This window comes from Oncorhynchus mykiss, chromosome 15 (genome assembly GCF_013265735.2).
Source record: "Oncorhynchus mykiss isolate Arlee chromosome 15, USDA_OmykA_1.1, whole genome shotgun sequence".
Taxonomy (NCBI): Eukaryota; Metazoa; Chordata; class Actinopteri; order Salmoniformes; family Salmonidae; genus Oncorhynchus; species Oncorhynchus mykiss.
The window spans coordinates 23,253,836-23,275,290 of NC_048579.1; the positions used below are offsets into that span (position 1 = coordinate 23,253,836).

The window sequence follows — 21,455 nt, forward strand, 5'->3', positions numbered from 1 at the left end:
GGATCTTGTGTGTGTTGTGAACCTTCATAAGAGGAATGTGTTTTCAGTCAAACAGATCAAAATGCTTTATTAACTTTTCGTGCCTTGGATGACAGATCACATGCAAACAACCATCTACCCCTAAGGCAGAAAATGTGAGCGCTTTAGATTTAGTAGAAAATGTATTTAACAAATCAATGGCTCTGAAAAGAGCATCAGCTCTACTGCCAATGTAAATCTTATGTAGTACATTTGAATGCAATTAAAATATTGCATTAATCTGGACTGTACAGCTATTTTTAAACAATGTATACTACATGAACTAATTCAATGTTTTTTTTTAAAAATCTAACAGATTTGAAACAGATGCCATACATGACCAAATTTACACATCACAATATACTTTGCTACATTAAAACAAAGATTATTGCTATTAAAAGGACAGTAAAAACATAAAAAGTGATTTTCCTGTGTTTTATATTTCCACACTGAAGTTGGAATAATACTGTGAAAATTATAATGCCCTTTCAGTGTAAGAGCTGTTTGAAAAGACCACCTGAAATTACAGACTGTTTTGGTGGGCTGGGGTTTTGGCCTGCGTGAACGTCACCTGGTGCTAAATTAGTTACTAGACCAATAAGAAAGTTCCAAACCTCTCTGCCAATAACAGCAAATGTTCAGTTTCCCCAGACAGCCCTAGGAAAATTCTTGCTTAAGCAATTTATGCTATTGTTTTCAATTTAAAATGGTTTAAAAAAAATAATCACAGTAAGGTACTTAATTATCCATAATTGACTTTATATTGAGGAAAAAACACCGCATTGGCCCTTTAAAGAAAGTGAGAAAGACAAATCTTATGATTGGTTCGAAACCATACAGTTTAGAGCAGTGTTTCCCATGTCCTCGAGTACCTTCAACAGCACACGTTGTTTTGGGTTTTAGCCCCGCACAAACTCACCTGATTCAACTCATTGAGCGCTTGATGATTAGTTGACGAGTTTAAAAAACACTGCCTTAGAGAAGAAAGCACTGTATGTTCGGTTTGAATTTGAAAATCCTCATTATACAGCTTTTCACTGCCGTAAACAAGGTGTGGGATGGATCGGCCTACATTTTTTTTTGTGTCCAATGAGCATTTCTCATCCAGCTGGTTCTCATATTTTTTGAAAGAATTTGGTCCAATGTTGAGATGTTTAACTTGAAAGTGAACATAACTACAATACCCCCGAACCATAGCATAACTTACATTGGCGAGGCACTTTATCATGGGTTGATGAAATTCAGAAAATACACAAGCTATGTGTATAAAAACATTATCAGATATGAAGTAGTTTACAAAATATGAACCATTCACATCCTAGAGAAAACATTTAGAAGTCATGTACAACCTAACTTAATGTACAACAACCTGGTTAACCAAAGACAAAGCCTTAATTTTCATTTCATGTTATTAGAAATAATACATTTTCAGAATTAAATGTACCTTTCAAAGAATACATCATTATCTACCAACAGTTATCACGATATATTAGCAGCATTGCCTAAGAAACTATTATGATATATTGCATTATGTCCATGGCAGGCATTTGCAGGACAAGTTAGATAAGATAGTTCTTATAATGCCCATAAGATGTTCGGCATACTTGCAATAAAATAAACTACTGTGATCTATCAACGAACAATGCCATAATCAAAATACACAAACAACTTTCCCCTCCCAAGTTAAATCCTAGTAATTTCTTGAGAGCAAAATAATTACTAATGTAGTAAAGTAATTGTAGCCTATCATCTCAAAAAAAGCTTGCACGATTACAAGCTGTGGTTCAATACATTCACATTTCTCTTTGATTTCAATTCTAGTGCTAGTGGCTTGCGAGGCTTCCACCACTCACTACTCCGAGTGCAATCTTCATAGCGCAAAAGCTAGAGTTACAGAGGTGTGGGGGAAAGCATAAGGGAGGTGACGGAACAAACCAGACTGCTGAGAATCTTCTCCTCGTCACTTTGTGTATTTGGGCTGGGAGATTTTTCAATTGATTCGTCTGATAGTGGGGACAAGAAAACATTCTTACTAAGTACAAGCCTCTATCAAACAATAGATTATTTTGATAGAGCTACAGTATCCACATATAGAGAGTATCAGAGGCAGAATCATGAATGGATGAATGTAAACAAATGTCTCAATTTACACAAAAAATACAATTGACTTAGTTATTTTTGAATATCCCCATCTGGCTATACAATTACCTTCTCCTACGTTGAAGATATTGGCGGATAAGCCACTGCACCAAAAATGGCCACACAACAGCAAAGGCTACAGTGCTGGGAGACACGTCGAAAGGCCACCAGGATGGTTTCTAGAGGACAGAGGATAAATAAAAAGTGATCAAACTGAAGGTCACAACATCCCTAAAACCAAAGGTACAAAGGGCATCTTTAGTCTATGACGATGTGAGTCCAAATTAAATATTGACAGAGAGTAAAGGCAGCGCACCGTACCTTACTATTCTTTGCCAGGGGTGATGGTGGGTATGGTTGAGCCGATGACCTTGCCTAGAGAACATGTAGAGAGAAGAGAGAAGGTACAAAACAAATTAGTACTTATAACATACCTAAATAGTTACAGTCCATCTTAAAGTCATGATCCAAAATCCTGAAGTATTAAGAATGAATACAAAATATTGAGGTGTTTAGGTACTGCATAACTGCAGGTTTGCTATTAGATACCCTTTCCACAGCCGTCACTATCAACAGGCTATGTAATATACTTCAATTGCTAAATGTGGGTCTCTGACCTGGGATGCAGTGAGGGCCTCCAGTGTGTGCAGTCTCTCCAGGACACGTTGCATGTCTTCCTGCAGTCTGGCCAGCGCCACTACAATCTGCTCATTCAGACTGCCTCCTGGTGTCCCCGCGCCCCCCCACCGCTCCCCGTCCCCCCCGCTACCCTGCAAGGGCTTCTGGGCACCTGGACTGTGCCCTGAAGACCTAGAACCTATAACACACGCAGACACGGAATAGAGGCGTAAACACTGACATACACTTGTAGGTAAACAGAGAAGTAAGACAGGGCCTAAACACACACACACCTTACCTCGTTCTCTCCTGACCAGGGAGCTATTGGGCCTGCCTGCATTCAGTCTTTGTCTCTGAGAGGCCCCTCCACAAGTCTCCCCATCCTCCGCGCCACACTGGATGCCCGCCACACTGGCCCCTCCACTACTCTCCCCCTTTTCCCCATGCTCCTCATCCAGCTCCAGACAGCGGTCAGTTTGTGCCTCAGAGCCCTGGACCAAAACACACATACATGAGGATTTGGAAATGCTCTGTGTACTTGTCTGTACACTGTGCTTGTGCCCTCTGATTCAGAGGAGTTGGGTTAAATGCGGGAAGACACATTTCGGTTGAATACATTCAGTTGTGTAATTGACTAGGTGTCCCCTTCGCTTCTTACCTCTTCCAGGCCAAACTGGTCCATGGAGTCGCAGTAGACCTCGCTGTCTGAGTCACTGGCCGCGCGATAGGGCCTGAATACATCCACATCGAGATCTATGGAACAAATAGTACCCCGTCCCATACAGGTCAGGTCAGATTCATAGACATATGGGAACCTTCCCTCAGAGAGAAGTTTGTGCTAGCAGGACTGATTAAGAAGCAACACAAATGCAATCATTGCAGAGATCTGTGCTCCATTCGCATCATATTGTGTGTTCCACATTCCAAATACATCCTTTCTCAAGGTGATCACTAATTTGATGTAATGAGTTGGTGAGAGGTGAAAGTAATAGAAACACAACTGACCATAGACCAGCTTTTAGGAGCATAATGTAATGGCAATCCATCAGATCGGATGACTGCCTTGCCTGGTTCACCAATTACTTTGCAGACAGAGTTCAGTGTGTCAAATCGGAGGGCATGCTGTCCGGTCCTCTGGCAGTCTCTATGGGGGTGCCACAGGGTTCAATTCTCGGGCCGACTCTTTTCTCTGTATATATCAATGATGTTTCTCATGCTGCGGGCGATTCCCTGATCCACCTCTACGCAGACGACACCATTCTATATACTTCCGGCCCGTCCTTGGACACTGTGCTATCTAACCTCCAAACCAGCTTCAATGCCATACAGCACTCCTTCCGTGGCCTCCAACTGCTCTTAAACGCTAGTAAAACCAAATGCATGCTTTTCAACCGTTCGCTGCCTGCACCCGCACGCCTGACCAGCATCACCACCCTGGATGGTTCCGACCTTGAATATGTGGACATCTATAAGTACCTAGGTGTCTGGCTAGACTCTAAACTCTCCTTCCAGACCCATATCAAACATCTCCAATCGAAAATCAAATCAAGAGTCGGCTTTCTATTCCGCAACAAAGCCTCCTTCACTCACGCCGCCAAACTTACCCTAGTAAAACTGACTATCCTACCGATCCTCGACTTCGGCGACGTCATCTACAAAATTGCTTCCAACACTCTACTCAGCAAACTGGATGCAGTTTATCACAGTGCCATCCGTTTTGTCACTAAAGCACCTTATACCACCCACCACTGCGACTTGTATGCTCTAGTCGGCTGGCCCTCGCTACATATTCGTCGCCAGACCCACTGGCTCCAGGTCATCTACAAGTCCATGCTAGGTAAAGCTCCGCCTTATCTCAGTTCACTGGTTACGATGGCAACACCCATCCGTAGCACGCGCTCCAGCAGGTGTATCTCACTGATCATCCCTAAAGCCAACACCTCATTTGGCCGCCTTTCGTTCCAGTTCTCTGCTGCCTGTGACTGGAACGAATTGCAAAAATCGCTGAAGTTGGAGACTTTTATCTCCCTCACCAACTTCAAACATCTGCTATCTGAGCAGCTAACCGATCGCTGCAGCTGTACATAGTCTATTGGTAAATAGCCCACCCATTTTCACCTACCTCATCCCCATACTGTTTTTATTTATTTATTTTTCTGCTCTTTTGCACACCAATATCTCTACCTGTACATAACCATCTGATCATTTATCACTCCAGTGTTAATCTGCATAATTGTAATTATTTGCCTACCTCATGCCTTTTGCACACAATGTATATTCCCCTTTTTTTCTACTGTGTTATTGACTTGTTAATTGTTTACTCCATGTGTAACTCTGTGTTGTCTGTTCACACTGCTATGCCTTATCTTGGCCAGGTCGCAGTTGCAAATGAGAACTTGTTCTCAACTAGCCTACCTGGTTAAATAAAGGTGAAATAAAAAATAAAAAAAAAGAGCAGGGAGTCTGTGGCTGTTCCTAGGGAAATGCGGAGTTGCAACAGCTCTGGGAGTAAAGCTGAGCAGCTTATCAGATCACATGGCCAAGGATCCATGCGAACAACCGCCCACTGTGGGCAGGCAGGGTGCTAATCTACAGAGGACTGACGATCCATCTTTAAACCTTTTATGGACATCTGGTTAATGGTGGATCTGGGTTAGGCCTATAAGGCCTGATTCTTGTTGAAACGAGCAATGTTGATATTCTGCATATTATCAATTGTGAATTGTATCCAATTTCAATACTCAGTTCTGTTCTAAAAGAAAACTCAAGGCCTAATATAATAGCTAAGTCTGTATATCTATGGTATACGTTACAACAATATACAAATGTAATCTTCATCATGCAACCGGATTTGTTAGTTACTATCTTTTTCTAAGGTGCCCGAAATACCTATTGATTACCACAGGGAAAGAGCTTCTACCTTTTTGTGTTTACAACAAATAAAAAGTCATGTTAGTGTAAAGCGCAATTTACTATTCATAATCTGGCGGCTATGAACTAGAGACTTACGGCCCAGGGGCATAGGGGACTCAAAGTGTAGACGATGGCAATGTAGGAACAACATTCTAACCAAGGTAGTTAACCCCCAAAAACAACTGCTGATCTGGTGCTGATGACATTGACATTAATGGCAACCCCCCCGCATCTCTCTGATTCAGAGGTTAAACATGGAAGACACATTTCGGTTGAATCCATTCAGTTGTGCAACTGACTAGGTATTTTCCCTTTCCCTCCACCAGGGGGCACGTTTTGGTTTTTGCCCTAGCATTACACAGCTGATTCAAATAATCAGCTCATCATCAATCTTTAGTTATTTGAATGCTGTGTAGTGCTAGGGAAAAAAACAAAACATGCACCCATAGGGGGCCCCAGGACCAAGTTGAGGAAACCCTGCCCTTCACTACAGTATGTCACTGTTGTCCAGGGCTCTCCAACCCTGATCCTGGACAGCTAGCCTCCTGTCAATTTTCCCTTCAACCCCAGTTATAACTAACCTGATTTAGCTTATCAACCAGCTAATTATTAAAATCAGGTGCGCTAGATTATGGTTGGAGCCAAAACCTTCAGGAGGGTAGCTCTTCAAGAACAAGGTTGGAGGGCCCTGCTGTCGTCGATGCAACTTTAACCAGTGGTACCCACCTGCGTGGTGGCCGTTGACTTGGACATGGGGCTCCAAGGGCAGGGTGCTGTTGGTGAGGCCCTCCTCTGAGTCCTCACTGTTCAGGGCAGCCTTGGAGGTATGGGTCCCATTGGGGAGGTGGCCCACTCCATTCCACACATTACCATTGGACAGGGGTACTTTATGTCTCCTGGATGAGCCATTTTTCTTCGGCTGTGGGGCTGAGGCTTTTTTCAATGAAAGAGAAAAAATAAAATACAATTATTATTACAAGATAAACATTTCTGCTTAACGGTTTCCTTTTTTATTTATATACATTTTTTAATGTTCGACAACATATACCTTTTTTCACCTCTTTTATCTCAACCATTTCTAACTTTCTATCCTCCATCTCATCTTCCTCATCAAACTCAAACTCCTCTTCCTCCCCCTGTTCCTTCAGTGCCATGACATTGGGCTTCGGAGGTTCAACATCCTGTCTGGGTTGCCGTGTCTCCAAAGTGCCATTCATTTCCATTGTCCTAATTAGGCTCTTTGTGACACTTTTTGAAGGTGCTGATGTTAGCATGGTTCCAAAACCTGCGGCATAGCAACAACAGTGTTACAACGTTATTAGAACTATATATGTTACTATTCGTTTCATTTAGCCAAACTAGAAGATATACTAGGAGATAAGTTCTAATTTAGTCAAACTATAAGATATACTAGGAGACATATGAGGAGATCAATTCTAATTTAGCCAAACTAGGCAATATAAAGCAAAAAATATATCTAAAAAAAATATGAACGAAAATGTATTTATACAAAACTACAACACCAGACATAACTACGGGGCAGGTCATTGTGGTTAAATGATACATGTCCATACACTTGCCTTCAAGTTGCCTAGCAAACCTTGTCAAACGGGCTGAGCACATGATAGAAATGGATATGTTAAAATGGAAGACATTCCAAATGAAATAAATCAAATTCATATGAAATCAAATTAGAAAGGTAGTGACAGTACCTGCGGACAGGTCTGACACCTGATGTATCTGCTTTTTCTCTTCCACCTGTTCGTAGAATGGGCCCAGCACCTTTAGAAGCTGCTCTACCTCATCTGTACAGGGCATGCCCTCAAGGATCTGTTGTTTAAATACCACAAACACATTTAGTGTCCACTGACGTCCAAGCGATCCTGTCTGAATGCAATTCAGACAGATCTTCATCAACAAAGTGACCGACTTCATTGAACTCAGGAAATGTCAATCCAAGAATAGAATTCTATTCGCTTCCTGGATTCATCAACAATGTATTAGAATAGACGCCAACGCTGGTATGCACTTACCAGCTTCATTTCATCAACGTAAGCGGTCATAGCCTCTTCCTTGGGCATATCTCCCAGATCACTCCATGCATCCCTATGTAGACAGAACAAGATGTTTAACATAACACATACATTAAGTGTCTCCTGGAGTACAGTGCATGCGGAAAGTATCAGGCCTTTATGGTAGTGTGGCCAGATGGAAGCCACTCCTCAGTAAAAGGCACATGACAGCCAGTTTGGAGTTTGCCAAAAGGCACCTAAAGGACTCGAAGACCATGAGAAACAAGATTCTCTGGTCGGATGAAACCAAGATTGAACTATTTGGCCTGAATGCCAAGCATCACGTCAGGAAGAAACCTGGCACCATCCCTACAGTGAAGCATTGTGGTTACAGCATAATGCTGTGGGGATGTTTTTCAGCGGCAAGGACTGCGAGACTAGTCAGAATCAAGGGATAGATGAACAGAGCAAAGTACAGAGAGATCCTTGATGAAAACCTGCTTCAGAGTGCTCAGGACCTCAGACTGGGGCAAAGGCTCACCTTCCAACAGGGCAACGACCCTAAGCACACAGCCAAGACAACGCTGGAGTGGCTTCTGGGACAAGTCTCTGAATCTCCTTGAGTGGCCCAGCCAGAGTCCAGACTTGAACCCGATCTAATATCTCTGGAGAGACCTGAAAATAGCTGTGCAGAAACGCTCCCCATCCAACTTGACAGAGCTTGAGAAGATCTGCAGAGAACTCCCCAAATACAGGTGCCAAGCTTATAGCGTCATACCCAAGAATACTCAAGACTGTAATCACCGGCAAAGGTGCTTCAACAAAGTACTGAGTAAGGGTCTGAATGCTTATGTAAATGTAATATCTGTTTTCTATTTGAATAGATTTGCTAAAATTTCTAAAACCCTGTTTTTGCTTTGTCATTATGGGGTATTGTGAGTAGGTTGAGGATAATTTTTTATTTATTGAATTTTAGAATTAGTCTATAACGTAACAAAATGTTGGGAAGGGGTCAGAATAAGTCTATAACGTAACAAAATGTTGGGAAGGGGTCTGAATACTTTCCGAATGCATATTGCCTTGGGAAAAAATGTGATACAGGTTATCAGGGACAGAAAAACTGCAATACCCAAGGATCTTGTGTATTATAATAAACTTTCTTTCCATTCTTGAACTCTCATATACATAATGGACACTGAAATAGGAGCCAAGGGCAGCATGTCAAGCCATTATAGTTCTGGGAGGTATACTATGAAAGGAAGCTAGATTTTCTCAGGGTTTTCTAAAGCTAGCCAGCTTCAGCGTCACATTCCATCTTTATCCGTACAATGACGGTGGATAATGCTCGTCCGCCTGCCGCTAACTCTAGGAGGCTTGTAACCGCGCATGCATGTCGCACGTGGCTCGTCGAACTCTTCATTGAGACACTGCTGAACCATCAATCCACGGGCGAGTCAGTGCCACATTTTAATTTGTGTTGAATCAGAATGAAAGAAAAGTTATTTTGCCAATCCAGCAGACCATGGTGGGAAACAGGCTTTTTGAAATGACGTCCTTATTTTATTACTTATCGTCATGCCGTCTTTGGTGTGCACGAGCACCTTCCTCCCCCACTCCTATCAACAAATAATTGAAATAAGTCACAAGTTTTACTGTGCATTACATTTCAAATGCATTCTATCATTACTAAATGTGATAGCCATTCTAACATATTATACAAAAAAACAAACATTTGATAAATAAAACGTTTAAAATCAGTCATTTTATTCAAAAGAAGGGGATGATGACGCAATCTTTGCAAAAGGGATGTAATCTGATTCCATTGGTCCTCACCTCGCGGCTCAGACACGTCATTCCGAATTAATGGAGTTAGCCCTGATTTAGCCTGCCCCGGAGCAGGTTACCACTGAAGGATTCATTGCCATTGAAATGTATCTGGCTTAAAAGGGAGCCACTTTTGTGGCACCGGTTATCCCGAGTTGTACTCAAAGTTTACCAAAGTTACCTCCTCAAACCTGATTCCTAATGCCATAATCATGACATTTGTTATCAGCAGAGTATCCACTTGGTCAATGACCCAGATGCACATTGAGCTAAGCAGCAGCTGGCCTGCCAACTCTACAAGTTAGGGCCGGTAAAGCACTAATAGTCTAATAGTTAACCGATTTATAAATAGCTTCAGTGTCAATCCTAAAAGAGAATTTGCTTAGTGTAGCCATCTTCTTTAACAATCTACATTGTACACAAGTAAGCACTGTCAACGCACGCCAAGTGGGTAGAAGGTGACCTGACATATGATCGCTCTCCAGCACAACAGGGCCCGAGATAAATCAGACAAAATGTGGCAATAGGAAAGTTAGCTGCAAGGACTACAATACAGAGAATAAAAATAGGACCCCAGTGAAGAATCTCTGTTCCAAGACCTTATTTGACTCCTACACATAGCTGGGGGAAGTGTGGGTGCGGAGGGTGCTGCAGCAACACATGAAAAAATCTGAATTATTTTTTATTTTTTTCATGGGGGGAAAAGCATAAAAATGTATGCACTCACTACTGTAAGTTGTTCTGGATAAGAGTGCCTTGCATTTCACTACACCCGCAATAAAAAAATATGCTAAACACGTGTATGTGACAAATAGCATTTGAGTTGAAAAGGAATGAATAGACATTTTCAGTTGTCACATAAGTTGCATTTGCAAAGCATTTAAAAAAAACTGGAAAACATAAAGCAACTTTTTTTAAATATTCCACAAGTATTACCAGATTATTATAATTATCCCCCCCCCCCCCCCCCCCCCCCCCCCCCCATCATCGCAGCACCCCCACCGTCAAACTACTTCCTGCGGTTATGCTCCTACGGTGAACTTTGCATTACCATTTCACTTTTCCCACCGGATCCCAAAAGCCAGGTCTGGGTATGTTGCAGGGTCCAAGTGTGGCTTGTTTGTAGTAACTGTAAAACTTGAGCATCATGTCATTAGAGGGCTGAAAGGAACCTGGAATGGATACACAAAATACATCTTACATTTGACAGGCTTTTGGAAAAAAACTCTGTTGGGGTTCACACACGTTGCATTTAAACTGTCATTTCGTTGTATTTTATTAGGATCTCCATTAGCTTTGGCAAAAGCAGCTAATGTTCCTGGGGACCACACAAAACATGAAACATGACATAATATAGAACATTAATAGACAAGAACAGCTCAAGGACAGAACTACATACATTTTTAAAAAGGCACACGTAGCCTACATATCAATACATACTGTACACACAAACTATCTAGGTAAAATAGGGGAGAGGCGTTGTGCTGTGAGGTGTTGCTTTTTCTGTTTTTTGAAACCAGGTTTGCTGTTAATTTGAGCAATAAGAGATGGAACGGAGTTCCATTCAATAATTTCTCTAAAATACTGCACGCTTTCTTAAATTTGTTCTGGATTTGGGGAATGTGAAAAGACTCCTGGTGGCATGTCTTGCGGGGTAAGTGTGTGTGCAAACAATTTGGGATTTTCAACACATTAATGTTTCTGTAAAAGAAGAAGTGATGCAGTCAGTCTCTCCTCAACTCTTAGCCATGAGAGACAGGCATGCATAATATATATACAGTGCCTTGCGAAAGTATTCGGCCCCCTTGAACTTTGCGACCTTTTGCCACATTTCAGGCTTCAAACATAAAGATATAAAACTGTATTTTTTGTGAAGAATCAACAACAAGTGGGACAATCATGAAGTGGAACGACATTTATTGGATATTTCAAACTTTTTTAACAAATCAAAAACTGAAAAATTGGGCGTGCAAAATTATTCAGCCCCTTTACTTTCAGTGCAGCAAACTCTCTCCAGAAGTTCAGTGAGGATCTCTGAATGATCCAATGTTGACCTAAATGACTAATGATGATAAATACAATCCACCTGTGTGTAATCAAGTCTCCGTATAAATGCACCTGCACTGTGATAGTCTCAGAGGTCCGTTAAAAGCGCAGAGAGCATCATGAAGAACAAGGAACACACCAGGCAGGTCCGAGATACTGTTGTGAAGAAGTTTAAAGCATGATTTGGATACAAAAAGATTTCCCAAGCTTTAAACATCCCAAGGAGCACTGTGCAAGCGATAATATTGAAATGGAAGGAGTATCAGACCACTGCAAATCTACCAAGACCTGGCCGTCCCTCTAAACTTTCAGCTCATACAAGGAGAAGACTGATCAGAGATGCAGCCAAGAGGCCCATGATCACTCTGGATGAACTGCAGAGATCTACAGCTGAGGTGGGAGACTCTGTCCATAGGACAACAATCAGTCATATATTGCACAAATCTGGCCTTTATGGAAGAGTGGCAAGAAGAAAGCCATTTCTTAAAGATATCCATAAAAAGTGTCGTTTAAAGTTTGCCACAAGCCACCTGGGAGACACACCAAACATGTGGAAGAAGGTGCTCTGGTCAGATGAAACCAAAATTGAACTTTTTGGCAACAATGCAAAACGTTATGTTTGGTGTAAAAGCAACACAGCTGAACACACCATCCCCACTGTCAAACATGGTGGTGGCAGCATCATGGTTTGGGCCTGCTTTTCTTCAGCAGGGACAGGGAAGATGGTTCAAATTGATGGGAAGATGGATGGAGCCAAATACAGGACCATTCTGGCAGAAAACCTGATGGAGTCTGCAAAAGACCTGAGACTGGGACAGAGATTTGTCTTCCAACAAGACAATGATCCAAAACATAAAGCAAAATCTACAATGGAATGGTTCAAAAATAAACATATCCAGGTGTTAGAATGGCCAAGTCAAAGTCCAGACCTGAATCCAATCGAGAATCTGTGGAAAGAACTGAAAACTGCTGTTCACAAATGCTCTCCATCCAACCTCACTGAGCTCGAGCTGTTTTGCAAGGAGGAATGGGAAAAAATGTCAGTCTCTCGATGTGCAAAACTGATAGAGACATACCCCAAGCGACTTACAGCTGTAATCGCAGCAAAAGGTGGCGCTACAAAGTATTAACTTAAGGGGGCTGAATAATTTTGCACGCCCAATTTTTCAGTTTTTGATCTGTTAAAAAAGTTTGAAATATCCAATAAATGTCGTTCCACTTCATGATTGTGTCCCACTTGTTGTTGATTCTTCACAAAAAAATACAGTTTTATATCTTTATGTTTGAAGCCTGAAATGTGGCAAAAGGTCGCAAAGTTCAAGGGGGCCGAATACTTTCGCAAGGCACTGTATATGAATATATATTCAGGTCTGGGGAACGGGCGGGCCAGTCCATAGCATCGATGCCTTCCTCTTGCAGGAACTGCTGACACACTCCAGCCACATGAGGTCTAGCATTGTCTTGTATTAGGAGGAACCCAGGGCCAACCGCACCAGCATATGGTCTCACAAGGGGTGTGAGGATCTCATCTCGGTACCTAATGGCAGTCAGGCTCCCTCGCGAGCACATGGAGGGGCTGTGCGGCCCCCCAAAGAAATGTCACCCCACAAACCGGTCATGCTGGAGGATGTTGCAGGCAGCAGAACGTTCTCCACGGTGTCTCCAGACTCTGTCACGTCTGTCACGTGCTCAGTGTGAACCTGCTTTCATCTGTGAAGAGCACAGGGCGCCAGTGGCAAATTTGCCAATCTTGGTGTTCTCTGGCAAATGCCAAACGTCCTGCACGGTGTTGGGCTGTAAGCACAACCCCCACCTGTGGACGTCGGGCCCTCATACCACCCTCATGGAGTCCGTTTCTGACCATTTGAGCAGACACATGCACATTTGTGGCCTGCAGGAGGTCATTTTGCAGGGCTCTGGCAGTGCTCCTCCTTGCACAAAGGCGGAGGTAGCGGTCCTGCTGCTGGGTTGTTGCCCTCCTACGGCCTCCTCCACATCTCCTGATGTACTGGCCTGTCTCCTGGTAGCGCCTCTATGCTCTGGACACTACACTGACAGACACAGCAAACCTTCTTGCCACATTGATGTGCCATCCTGGATGAGCTGCACTACCTGAGCCACTTGTGTGGGTTGTAGACTCCGTCTCATGCTACCACTAGAGTGAAAGCACCGCCAGCATTCAAAATTGACCAAAACATCAGCCAGGAAGCATAGGAACTTAGAAGTGGTCTGTGGTCCCCACCTGCAGAACCACTCCTTTATTGGGGGTGTCTTGCTAAATGCCTATAATTTCCACCTGTTGTCTATTCCATTTGCACAACAGCATGTGACATTTATTGTCAATCAGTGTTGCTTCCTAAGTGGACAGTTTGATTTCACAGAAGTGTGATTGACTTGGAGTTACATTGTGTTGTTTAAGTGTTCCCTTTATTTTTTTGAGCAGTATATATATATATATATATATATATATATATATATATATATATAATGTATGCCAGTCTCTCATGGCTAAGAGTTGAGGAGAGACTGACTGCATCACTTCTTCTTTATATATATTAGCCCTCTGATTACAATGAAGAGCAAGACGTGCCGCTCTGTTCTGGGCCAGCTTAACTAGCTCTTCCTTGCAGCACTCAACCATACAACTGGACAATAATCAAGATAAGACAAAACTATAGCTTGAAGAACTTGCTTTTTGGAGTGTGGAGTCGAAAAAGCAGAGCATCTCTTTATTACGGACAGACCTCTCCCCATCTTTACAATCATTGAATCTACGTTTGACCGTGACAGTTTACAATCTTAGGTAACACCAAGCAATTTAGTCTCCTCAACTTGTTCAACATCCACAGCATTTATTACCAGATTCAGCTGAGGTCTAGAACGTAGGGAATTATTTGTACCAAATACAATGCTCTTAGTTTTAGAGATGTTCAGGACCAATTTATTACTGGCCACCCATTCCAAAACAGACTGCAACTCTTGGTTAAGGGATTCAGTTACTTCATTAGCTGTGGTTGCTGATGTGTATATGGTTGAACCATCAGCATAAATGGACACACATGGTTCATTTAATGCCTTTGGCAGGTCATTGGTAAAAATAGAAAAGAGTAGAGGGTCTAGAGAGCTGCCCTACGGTACACCACACTTTACATGTTTGATATTATAGAAGCTTCCATTAAAGAAAACCCTTTGAGTTCTATTAGATATATTGCCATATCGTGGATTCAGAGCAGAGGTTGAAAAGCCATAACACACCTGTTAAATGTTGGGCACACCTACTCATTCAAGAGTTTTCTTTATTTTTACAATGTAGAATAATAGTGAAGAGATCAAAACTATGAAATAACATATATGGAATCATGTAGTAACCAAAAAAATTGTTAAACAAATCAAAATGTTTTATATTTTATGTTCTTCAAATAGCCACCCTTTGCCTTGATAACAGCTTTCCACATTCTTGGCATTCTCTCAACCAGCTTCACCTGGAATGCTTGAAGGAGTTACCACATATGATTAGTACTTTTTGGCTGCTTTTCATTCACTCTGCGGTCCAACTCATCCCAAACCATCTCAATTGGGTTGAGGTCAGGTGATTATGGAGGCCAGGTCATCTGATGCAGCACTCCATCACTCTCCTTCTTGGTCAAATAGCCCTTACATAGCCTGGAGGTGTGTTGGGTGATTGTCCTGTTGAAAAACAAATGATAGTCCCACTAAGCGCAAACAAGATGGGATGGCGTATCACGTAATGCTGTGGTAGCCATGCTGGTTAAGTGTGACTTGAATTCTAAATAAATTACTGACAGTCCAACAGCAAAGCACCATCACACCTCCTCCTCCATGCTTCACAGTGGAAACTACACATGTGGAGATCTTCCGTTCACTTACTCTGCGTCTAACAAAGACACAGCGGTTGGAAGCAAAAATCTCAAATTTGGACTCATCAGACCAAAGGACAGATTTTCACCAGTCTAATGTCTCATTGCTCGTGTTTCTTGTCCCAAGCAAGTCTCTTCTTCTTATTGGTGTCTTTCAGATGTGGTTTCTTTGCAGTAATACAACCATGAAGGCCTGATTTACACAGTCTCCTCTGAATAGTTGATGTTGAGATGTGTCTGTTACTTGAACTATGTGAAGCATTTTTTGAGTTGCAATTTCTGAGGCTGGTAACTAGTGAACTTATCCTCTGCAGCAGAGGTAACTCTGGGTCTTCTTCTGAGAGCCAGTTTCATCATAGCGCTTGATGGTTTTTGCGACTGCACTTGAAGAAACTTTCAAAGGTCTAGAATTTTTTTGGATTGACTGACCTTCATGTCTTAAAGTAATGATGGACTGTCGTTTCTCTTTGCTTATTTGATCTGTTCTTGCAATTATATAGACTTGGTATTTTACCAAATAGGGCTATCTTCTGTATACCTTGTCACAGCACAACTGATTGGTTCAAACGCATTAAGAAGGAAAGAAATTCCACAAATGAACTTTTAACAAGGCACAACTGTTAATTTAAATTCATTCCAGGGGACTACCGCATGAAGCTGGTTGAGAGAATGCCAAGAGTGTGCAAAACTATCATCAATGGCTACATTTAAAAATATATTTGGATTTTTTAACACTTTTTTGTTACTACATGATTCCATGTGTTGTTTCATAGTTGATGTCTTCACTATGATTCTACAATGTAAAAAATATATAGAAAATAAACGTGCAATGAGTAGGTGTGTCCAAACTTTTGACTGGTACTGTACATTCTCAACAACAGGTTATGATCAATAATATCAAAGTCTGCACTGAAATCTAACAGTACAACTCCCACAATCTTCTTATGATTAATTTATTTCAACCAATCATCAGTCAAGTGTCAGTGCAGTACATAATAAGTGCCCTTCTCTATAAGCATGCTGAAAGTCTGTTTTCTGAGAAATAGCATTGTATTTGGTCAAACACAATTTTTCCCAACAGTTTGCTAAGAGCTGGCAGCAAGCTGATAGGTCTGCTGTTAGAAACATTAAAGGCCGCTTTACCACTCCTGGGTAGCGGAATGACTTCCCTTCAGGCCTGAGCAAAGACTTTCCTCCAGGCTCAGATTAAAGATAGGATAGGAGTGGCTATAGAGTCAACTACCATCCTCAGAAGCTTTCCATCTAAATTGTCAATGCCAGGAGGTTTGTCATTATAAAAAATCCACTTCTCCCACACTACCTTTACAAAATTCAAACTTGCAATGCTTTTCTTTCATCATTTGTTTTTTATGAATGTTTTTTTATGCATTGTAATGTAACTCAGACTATAGAAAAGGCAAATAGACCTATTCCAAGACAGTTTTGTTGTACAGTGCATGCGGAATGTATTCAGACCCATTGACAAATTTTTTACATTTTATTATCCTCAGTCTACACACAATATCCCATAATGACAAAGCGAAAATAATATGTTTTCAGAAATGTTTGTTAATTTATAAAATAACTAAAACGGAAATACCTTATTTACCTAAGTATTCAGATCCTTTGCTATGAGACTCGAAATTGAGCTCAGGTGCATCCCGTTTCCATTGATCATCCTTGAGATGTTTCTACAACTTGAGTGAAGTCCACCTGTGTTAGTTCAATTGATTGGACATGATTTGGTTAGGCACACATCTGTCTATGTAAGGTCCCACAGTGCATGTCAGAGCAAAAACCAAGCCACGAGGTCGAAGGAATTGTCCATAGAGCTCCATAGAGATCTGGGAAAGGGTACCAAAAAATGTCTGCGGCACTGAAGTTCCACAAGAACCCAGTGGCTTCCATCATTCTTTTTTAAAATGTTGTTTATATTACCCCTTTTTTCTCCCCAATTTCATGGTATCCAATTGTTGTAGTAGCTACTATCTTGTCTCATTGCTACAACTCCCGTACGGGCTCGGGAGAGACGAAGGCTGAATGTCATGCGTCCTCCGATACACAACCCAACCAGCCGTACTGCTTCTTAACACAGCGCACATCCAATCCGGAAGCCAGCCGTGCCAATGTGTCCGAGGCTACACCGTGCACCTGGCAACCTTGGCTAGCGCGCACTGTGCCTGGCCCGCCACAGGAGTCGCTGGTGCGCGATGAGACAAGGAGATCCCTACCGACCAATCCCTCCCTAACCTGGACGACGCTAGGCCAATTGTGCGTCGCCCCACGGACCTCCCGGTCACGGCCGGTTACGACAGAGCCTGGGCGCGAACCCAGGGACTCTGATGGCACAGCGCCCTTAACCACTGCGCCACCCGGGAGGCCGCTTCCATCATTCTTAAATGGAAGATGTTTGTAACACCCAAGACTCTTCCTAGAGCTGGCTGTCCGGCCAAACTGAGCAATCGGGGGAGAAGGGTCTTGATCAGGGAGGTGCCCAAAATCCCGATGATCACTCTGACAGAGCTCCTGAGTTCCTCTGTGATGGGAGAACCTTCCAAAAGGACAACCATCTCTGCAGCACTCCACCAATCAGTCCTTTATGGTAGATGTGCCAGATGGAAGCCACTCCTCAGTAAAAGGTACATGACAGCCAGTTTGGAGTTTGCCAAAAGGCACCTAAAGGACTCTCAGACCATGAGAAAAAAGATTCTCTGGTCTGATGAAACCAATATTTAATTTTTTGTCCTGAATGCCTAGCGTCACGTCTGGAGGAAACCAGGCACCGCTCATCATCCGGCCAATACCATCCCTAAGGTGAAGCATGGTAGTGGCAGCATCAAGCTGTGGAGATGTTTTTCAGCGGCAGGGACTGGGATACTAGTCAGGATTAGGGCTGGGCGGTATACCGCATTTTATGATATACCAGCATTGATGCAGGGACCGGTTTGTGTTTTTTACTTAACCTTCTATACCGGTATTTGAATGTTTGGTTTGTTAAATGTGATACGTCATGTGTAATGTCAATTTTTATAGTGTATTTAGTTACTTGAGTCATCTCTCTCTGCTCTTTCTCTCCGTGCACACAGACCTAGCCACACCCCGTCACTCAAGGAGCGCATTTGATGTTCCTCAACCACAAGTTCAGTCTGCATGGTCAATGCAGCACATGCAGCAATGTTGATGACAACAATGCTGTTTTCACTTTGCTTCTTAATATAAATCCACTAGCGTTCTATAATGACACTATTAGTTTGTTTCTTACATCAGCAAACAGCTAGTTTGTCTAATTGTTAGCCGCTAATGCTAATAGCTAGCAAGCTAATACATGTACTGATTAAGAGCAAACGTAGCTAGCTAATACAGCCTGAGAATACCAGTGAGGGTGTAGACCGAAATCAGCATGTTGTTTGTGCAACATCAAAGAGGAATATGCAAAGCAAGAATATGTTAGCTACATAAAGTAGCTAAGAGAAAACATGCCATGTAGCCAAAGCTTTTAGGGTCCCCTAGGAAACACTTAAGTTCCTACCCTGTCACAATAACTCCTCCCTGGCATTTTAATTCATTGTCATCTCAAACAACACTGTATTCAAAGTGCCCACTACTATATTCTAACTATAGAATTAGAAGTCATTATATTTCCATGATTCCAAAAGTTTTGCTCTAATTCGCAAGTCAAATCGCAATTGCAACATTCGGTTAAAAATAAGTCCTAGATTATTTGCCCATATCGTGCAGCCCTACGTGGCAGCATGGACATGATTTCAATTGAGCAGTGGTGTAAAGTACTTAAGTAGTACTTGAAAGTATTTTTTACTTAAGTTAAAATACTTGAAAGTACTACTTAAGTCTTTTTTTTTTGGTATCTGTACTTTACTATTAATATTTTTGACAACTTTTACTTCACTACATTCCTAAAGAAAATACTGTACTTTTACTCCATACATTTTCCCTGACACCTAAAAGTACTCGTTATATTTTGAATGCTTAGCAGGACAGGAAAATGGTCCAATTCACGCACTTGTCACGATAACATCCCTGGTCATCTACTGCCTCTGATCTGGTGGACTCACTAAACACAAATGCTTTATTAGTAAATTGTGTCTGAATGTTGGAGTGTGCCCCTGGCTATCTGTAAATAAAAAATAAAATGGTGCCATCTGGTTTGCTTAACATAAGGAATTTGAAATGATTTATACTTTTACTTTTGATACTTAAGTATGTTTAAAAAAATACTTTTAGACTTTTACTCAAGTAGTATTTTACTTGGCGACTTTCACTTTTACTTGAGTAATTTTCTATTAACATAACTTTACTTTTACTCAAGTATGACATTTGGGTACTTTTTCCACCACTGCAATTGAGTGTATGAAATGTATGTATGTGTTGCCACCCTAGGATCACTCACTACTCATGAAGCAAATGTAGCACTTTTATTATTCAAAAACTAAAAATACTGTCAAATACCATCCAATGTAAAAAATATACTGTGATATAATATTTAAATATTTTGGCAATATCGTCCAGCCCTAGTCAGGGTCGAGGGAAAGATGGAGCAAAGTACGGAGAGATCCTTGATAAAAACCTGCTCAGGACCTCAGACTGGGGTGAAGGTTCACCTTCCAACAGGACAACGAACCTAAGCACACAGCCAAGACAATGCAGGAGTGGCTTCGGGACAAGTCTCTGAATGTCCTTGTGAGGCCCAGCCAAAGTCCGGACTTGAACCCGATCGGAACATCTCGAGAGACCTGAAAATAGCTGTGCAGCGACGCTCCCCATCCAACCTGACACAGCTTCAGAGGATCTGCATAGAATAATGGGAGAAACTCCCCAAATACAGTTGTGCTAAGCTTGAACTGTCATATCCAAGAAGACTCGAGGCTGTAATTGCTGCCAAAGGTGCTACAACAAAGTACAGAGTAAAGGGTCTGAATACTTATGTAAAATGTGATATTTACGCTGTTTATCTCTTATAAATTTGGAAAAATGTCTAAACCTGTTTTTTCTTTGTTATTATGGGGTATTGTGTGTAAATTGATGAGGGGACGATTATTTAATCAATTTTAGAATAATGCTGTAATGTAACAAATTGGCTAAGAAGTCAAGGGATCTGAATACTTTCCGAATGCACTGTATGTAGGCTAACTTAATTGCCTTTGCTACAATGTGGGATATATCCTTGCCCGTAGTTAAAGCTCTTACCGTCTGGAGGCAAGCTTTGTATCACTTTGACAGCGGCGTCAAACCTCAGCTCGTACAAAGGTCTGCCATCCTCCATCTCCATCATGAACCGAAGTGTGAATTACGATAGCGAACTCTTCAAACCTAGAGATAATCATAATTGAAATTCTACTAACAAAAGAGTTGACTTGGTTGCAGAAATATTTGTGGCTTCAGCTAGGTCATACGCCCATAATAACATTGTTCAAATAGCCATTGCAAACCGTTCACAATAACATGCAAGTTTTTCAAATATAGAAGTATATATACAGCTGACTATTTGAATACAACCCCACAACAGTAGCCTAAGCTAAACCAAAGCCACCAGGAGGTTATGTCGTCTCTGAAATTTAGAGCGCTCAATGCAAGAAACAACACCAACGGTTTAAAAACATCCTTGTAAGTTTTATCTTTCTAACTAACACAAAAAAACGTTGTATTGTACTTGGTAAATAAGATAAGTACGTTAGTCACTCACCATTTAATTATCTACCTGTTTGAGACTTGCTTGGCGACCTCTTTTTATTCTTACCAACAGAAGCCATGCACAATACAGTAATGACAGGCACTGTATGCTAAGGGAGTTGTAGTTTTCTACTGCTAAAATGGAGAGAAATATCGGAGATGGTGGATAAATAAAGATAGTTCACTCAGGCCGTTGACCATTGAAAATGGTCAGTTCCTGTTTACTTAAGGGGGTGGCGTTCCCATAGACACCAATGTCATATCAGCTGGGTCTGGTCTACTTAACCTAACTTAGCAAGCGTAAAGGAAACAGAAAAAA

General features: G+C 41.7%; 1 protein-coding gene across 2 annotated transcripts; it reads right to left on the reverse strand.

The window, feature by feature from the left end:
* Window positions 1–50: 50 nt before the first annotated feature.
* On the reverse strand, window positions 51–21,310 carry acbd5a (acyl-CoA binding domain containing 5a). 2 transcript variants are annotated; one of them, XM_021562751.2, is made up of 13 exons: window positions 21,150–21,310; window positions 20,654–20,776; window positions 10,576–10,696; window positions 7,722–7,794; window positions 7,401–7,518; window positions 6,737–6,973; window positions 6,415–6,621; window positions 3,434–3,528; window positions 3,074–3,266; window positions 2,775–2,974; window positions 2,479–2,532; window positions 2,227–2,336; window positions 51–2,021 (listed from the first exon to the last, which is right to left on the reverse strand). In XM_021562751.2, the coding sequence occupies exons 2-13, from the start codon at window positions 20,736–20,738 to the stop codon at window positions 2,009–2,011; spliced, it is 1,506 nt and encodes a 501-aa protein (XP_021418426.2). In that variant the 5' UTR covers window positions 20,739–20,776; window positions 21,150–21,310; the 3' UTR covers window positions 51–2,008. The 2 variants fall into 2 exon arrangements, with proteins under 2 accessions (XP_021418426.2, XP_036799975.1); XM_036944080.1 differs by having other exon boundaries at window positions 21,165–21,288.
* Window positions 21,311–21,455: the final 145 nt, after the last annotated feature.

Coding starts and splice junctions, on each gene's coding strand:
- acbd5a (XM_021562751.2), bottom strand. CDS start 20,738: ATGATGGAGATGGAGGATGGCAGACCTTTGTACGAGCTGAGGTTTGAC. Junction 10,697..20,653: donor ACAAAGCTTGCCTCCAGACG/GTAAGAGCTTTA, acceptor TATCCATTCCAG/GTTCCTTTCAGCCCTCTAAT. Junction 3,267..3,433: donor ACCAGTTTGGCCTGGAAGAG/GTAAGAAGCGAA, acceptor GTTTTGGTCCAG/GGCTCTGAGGCACAAACTGA.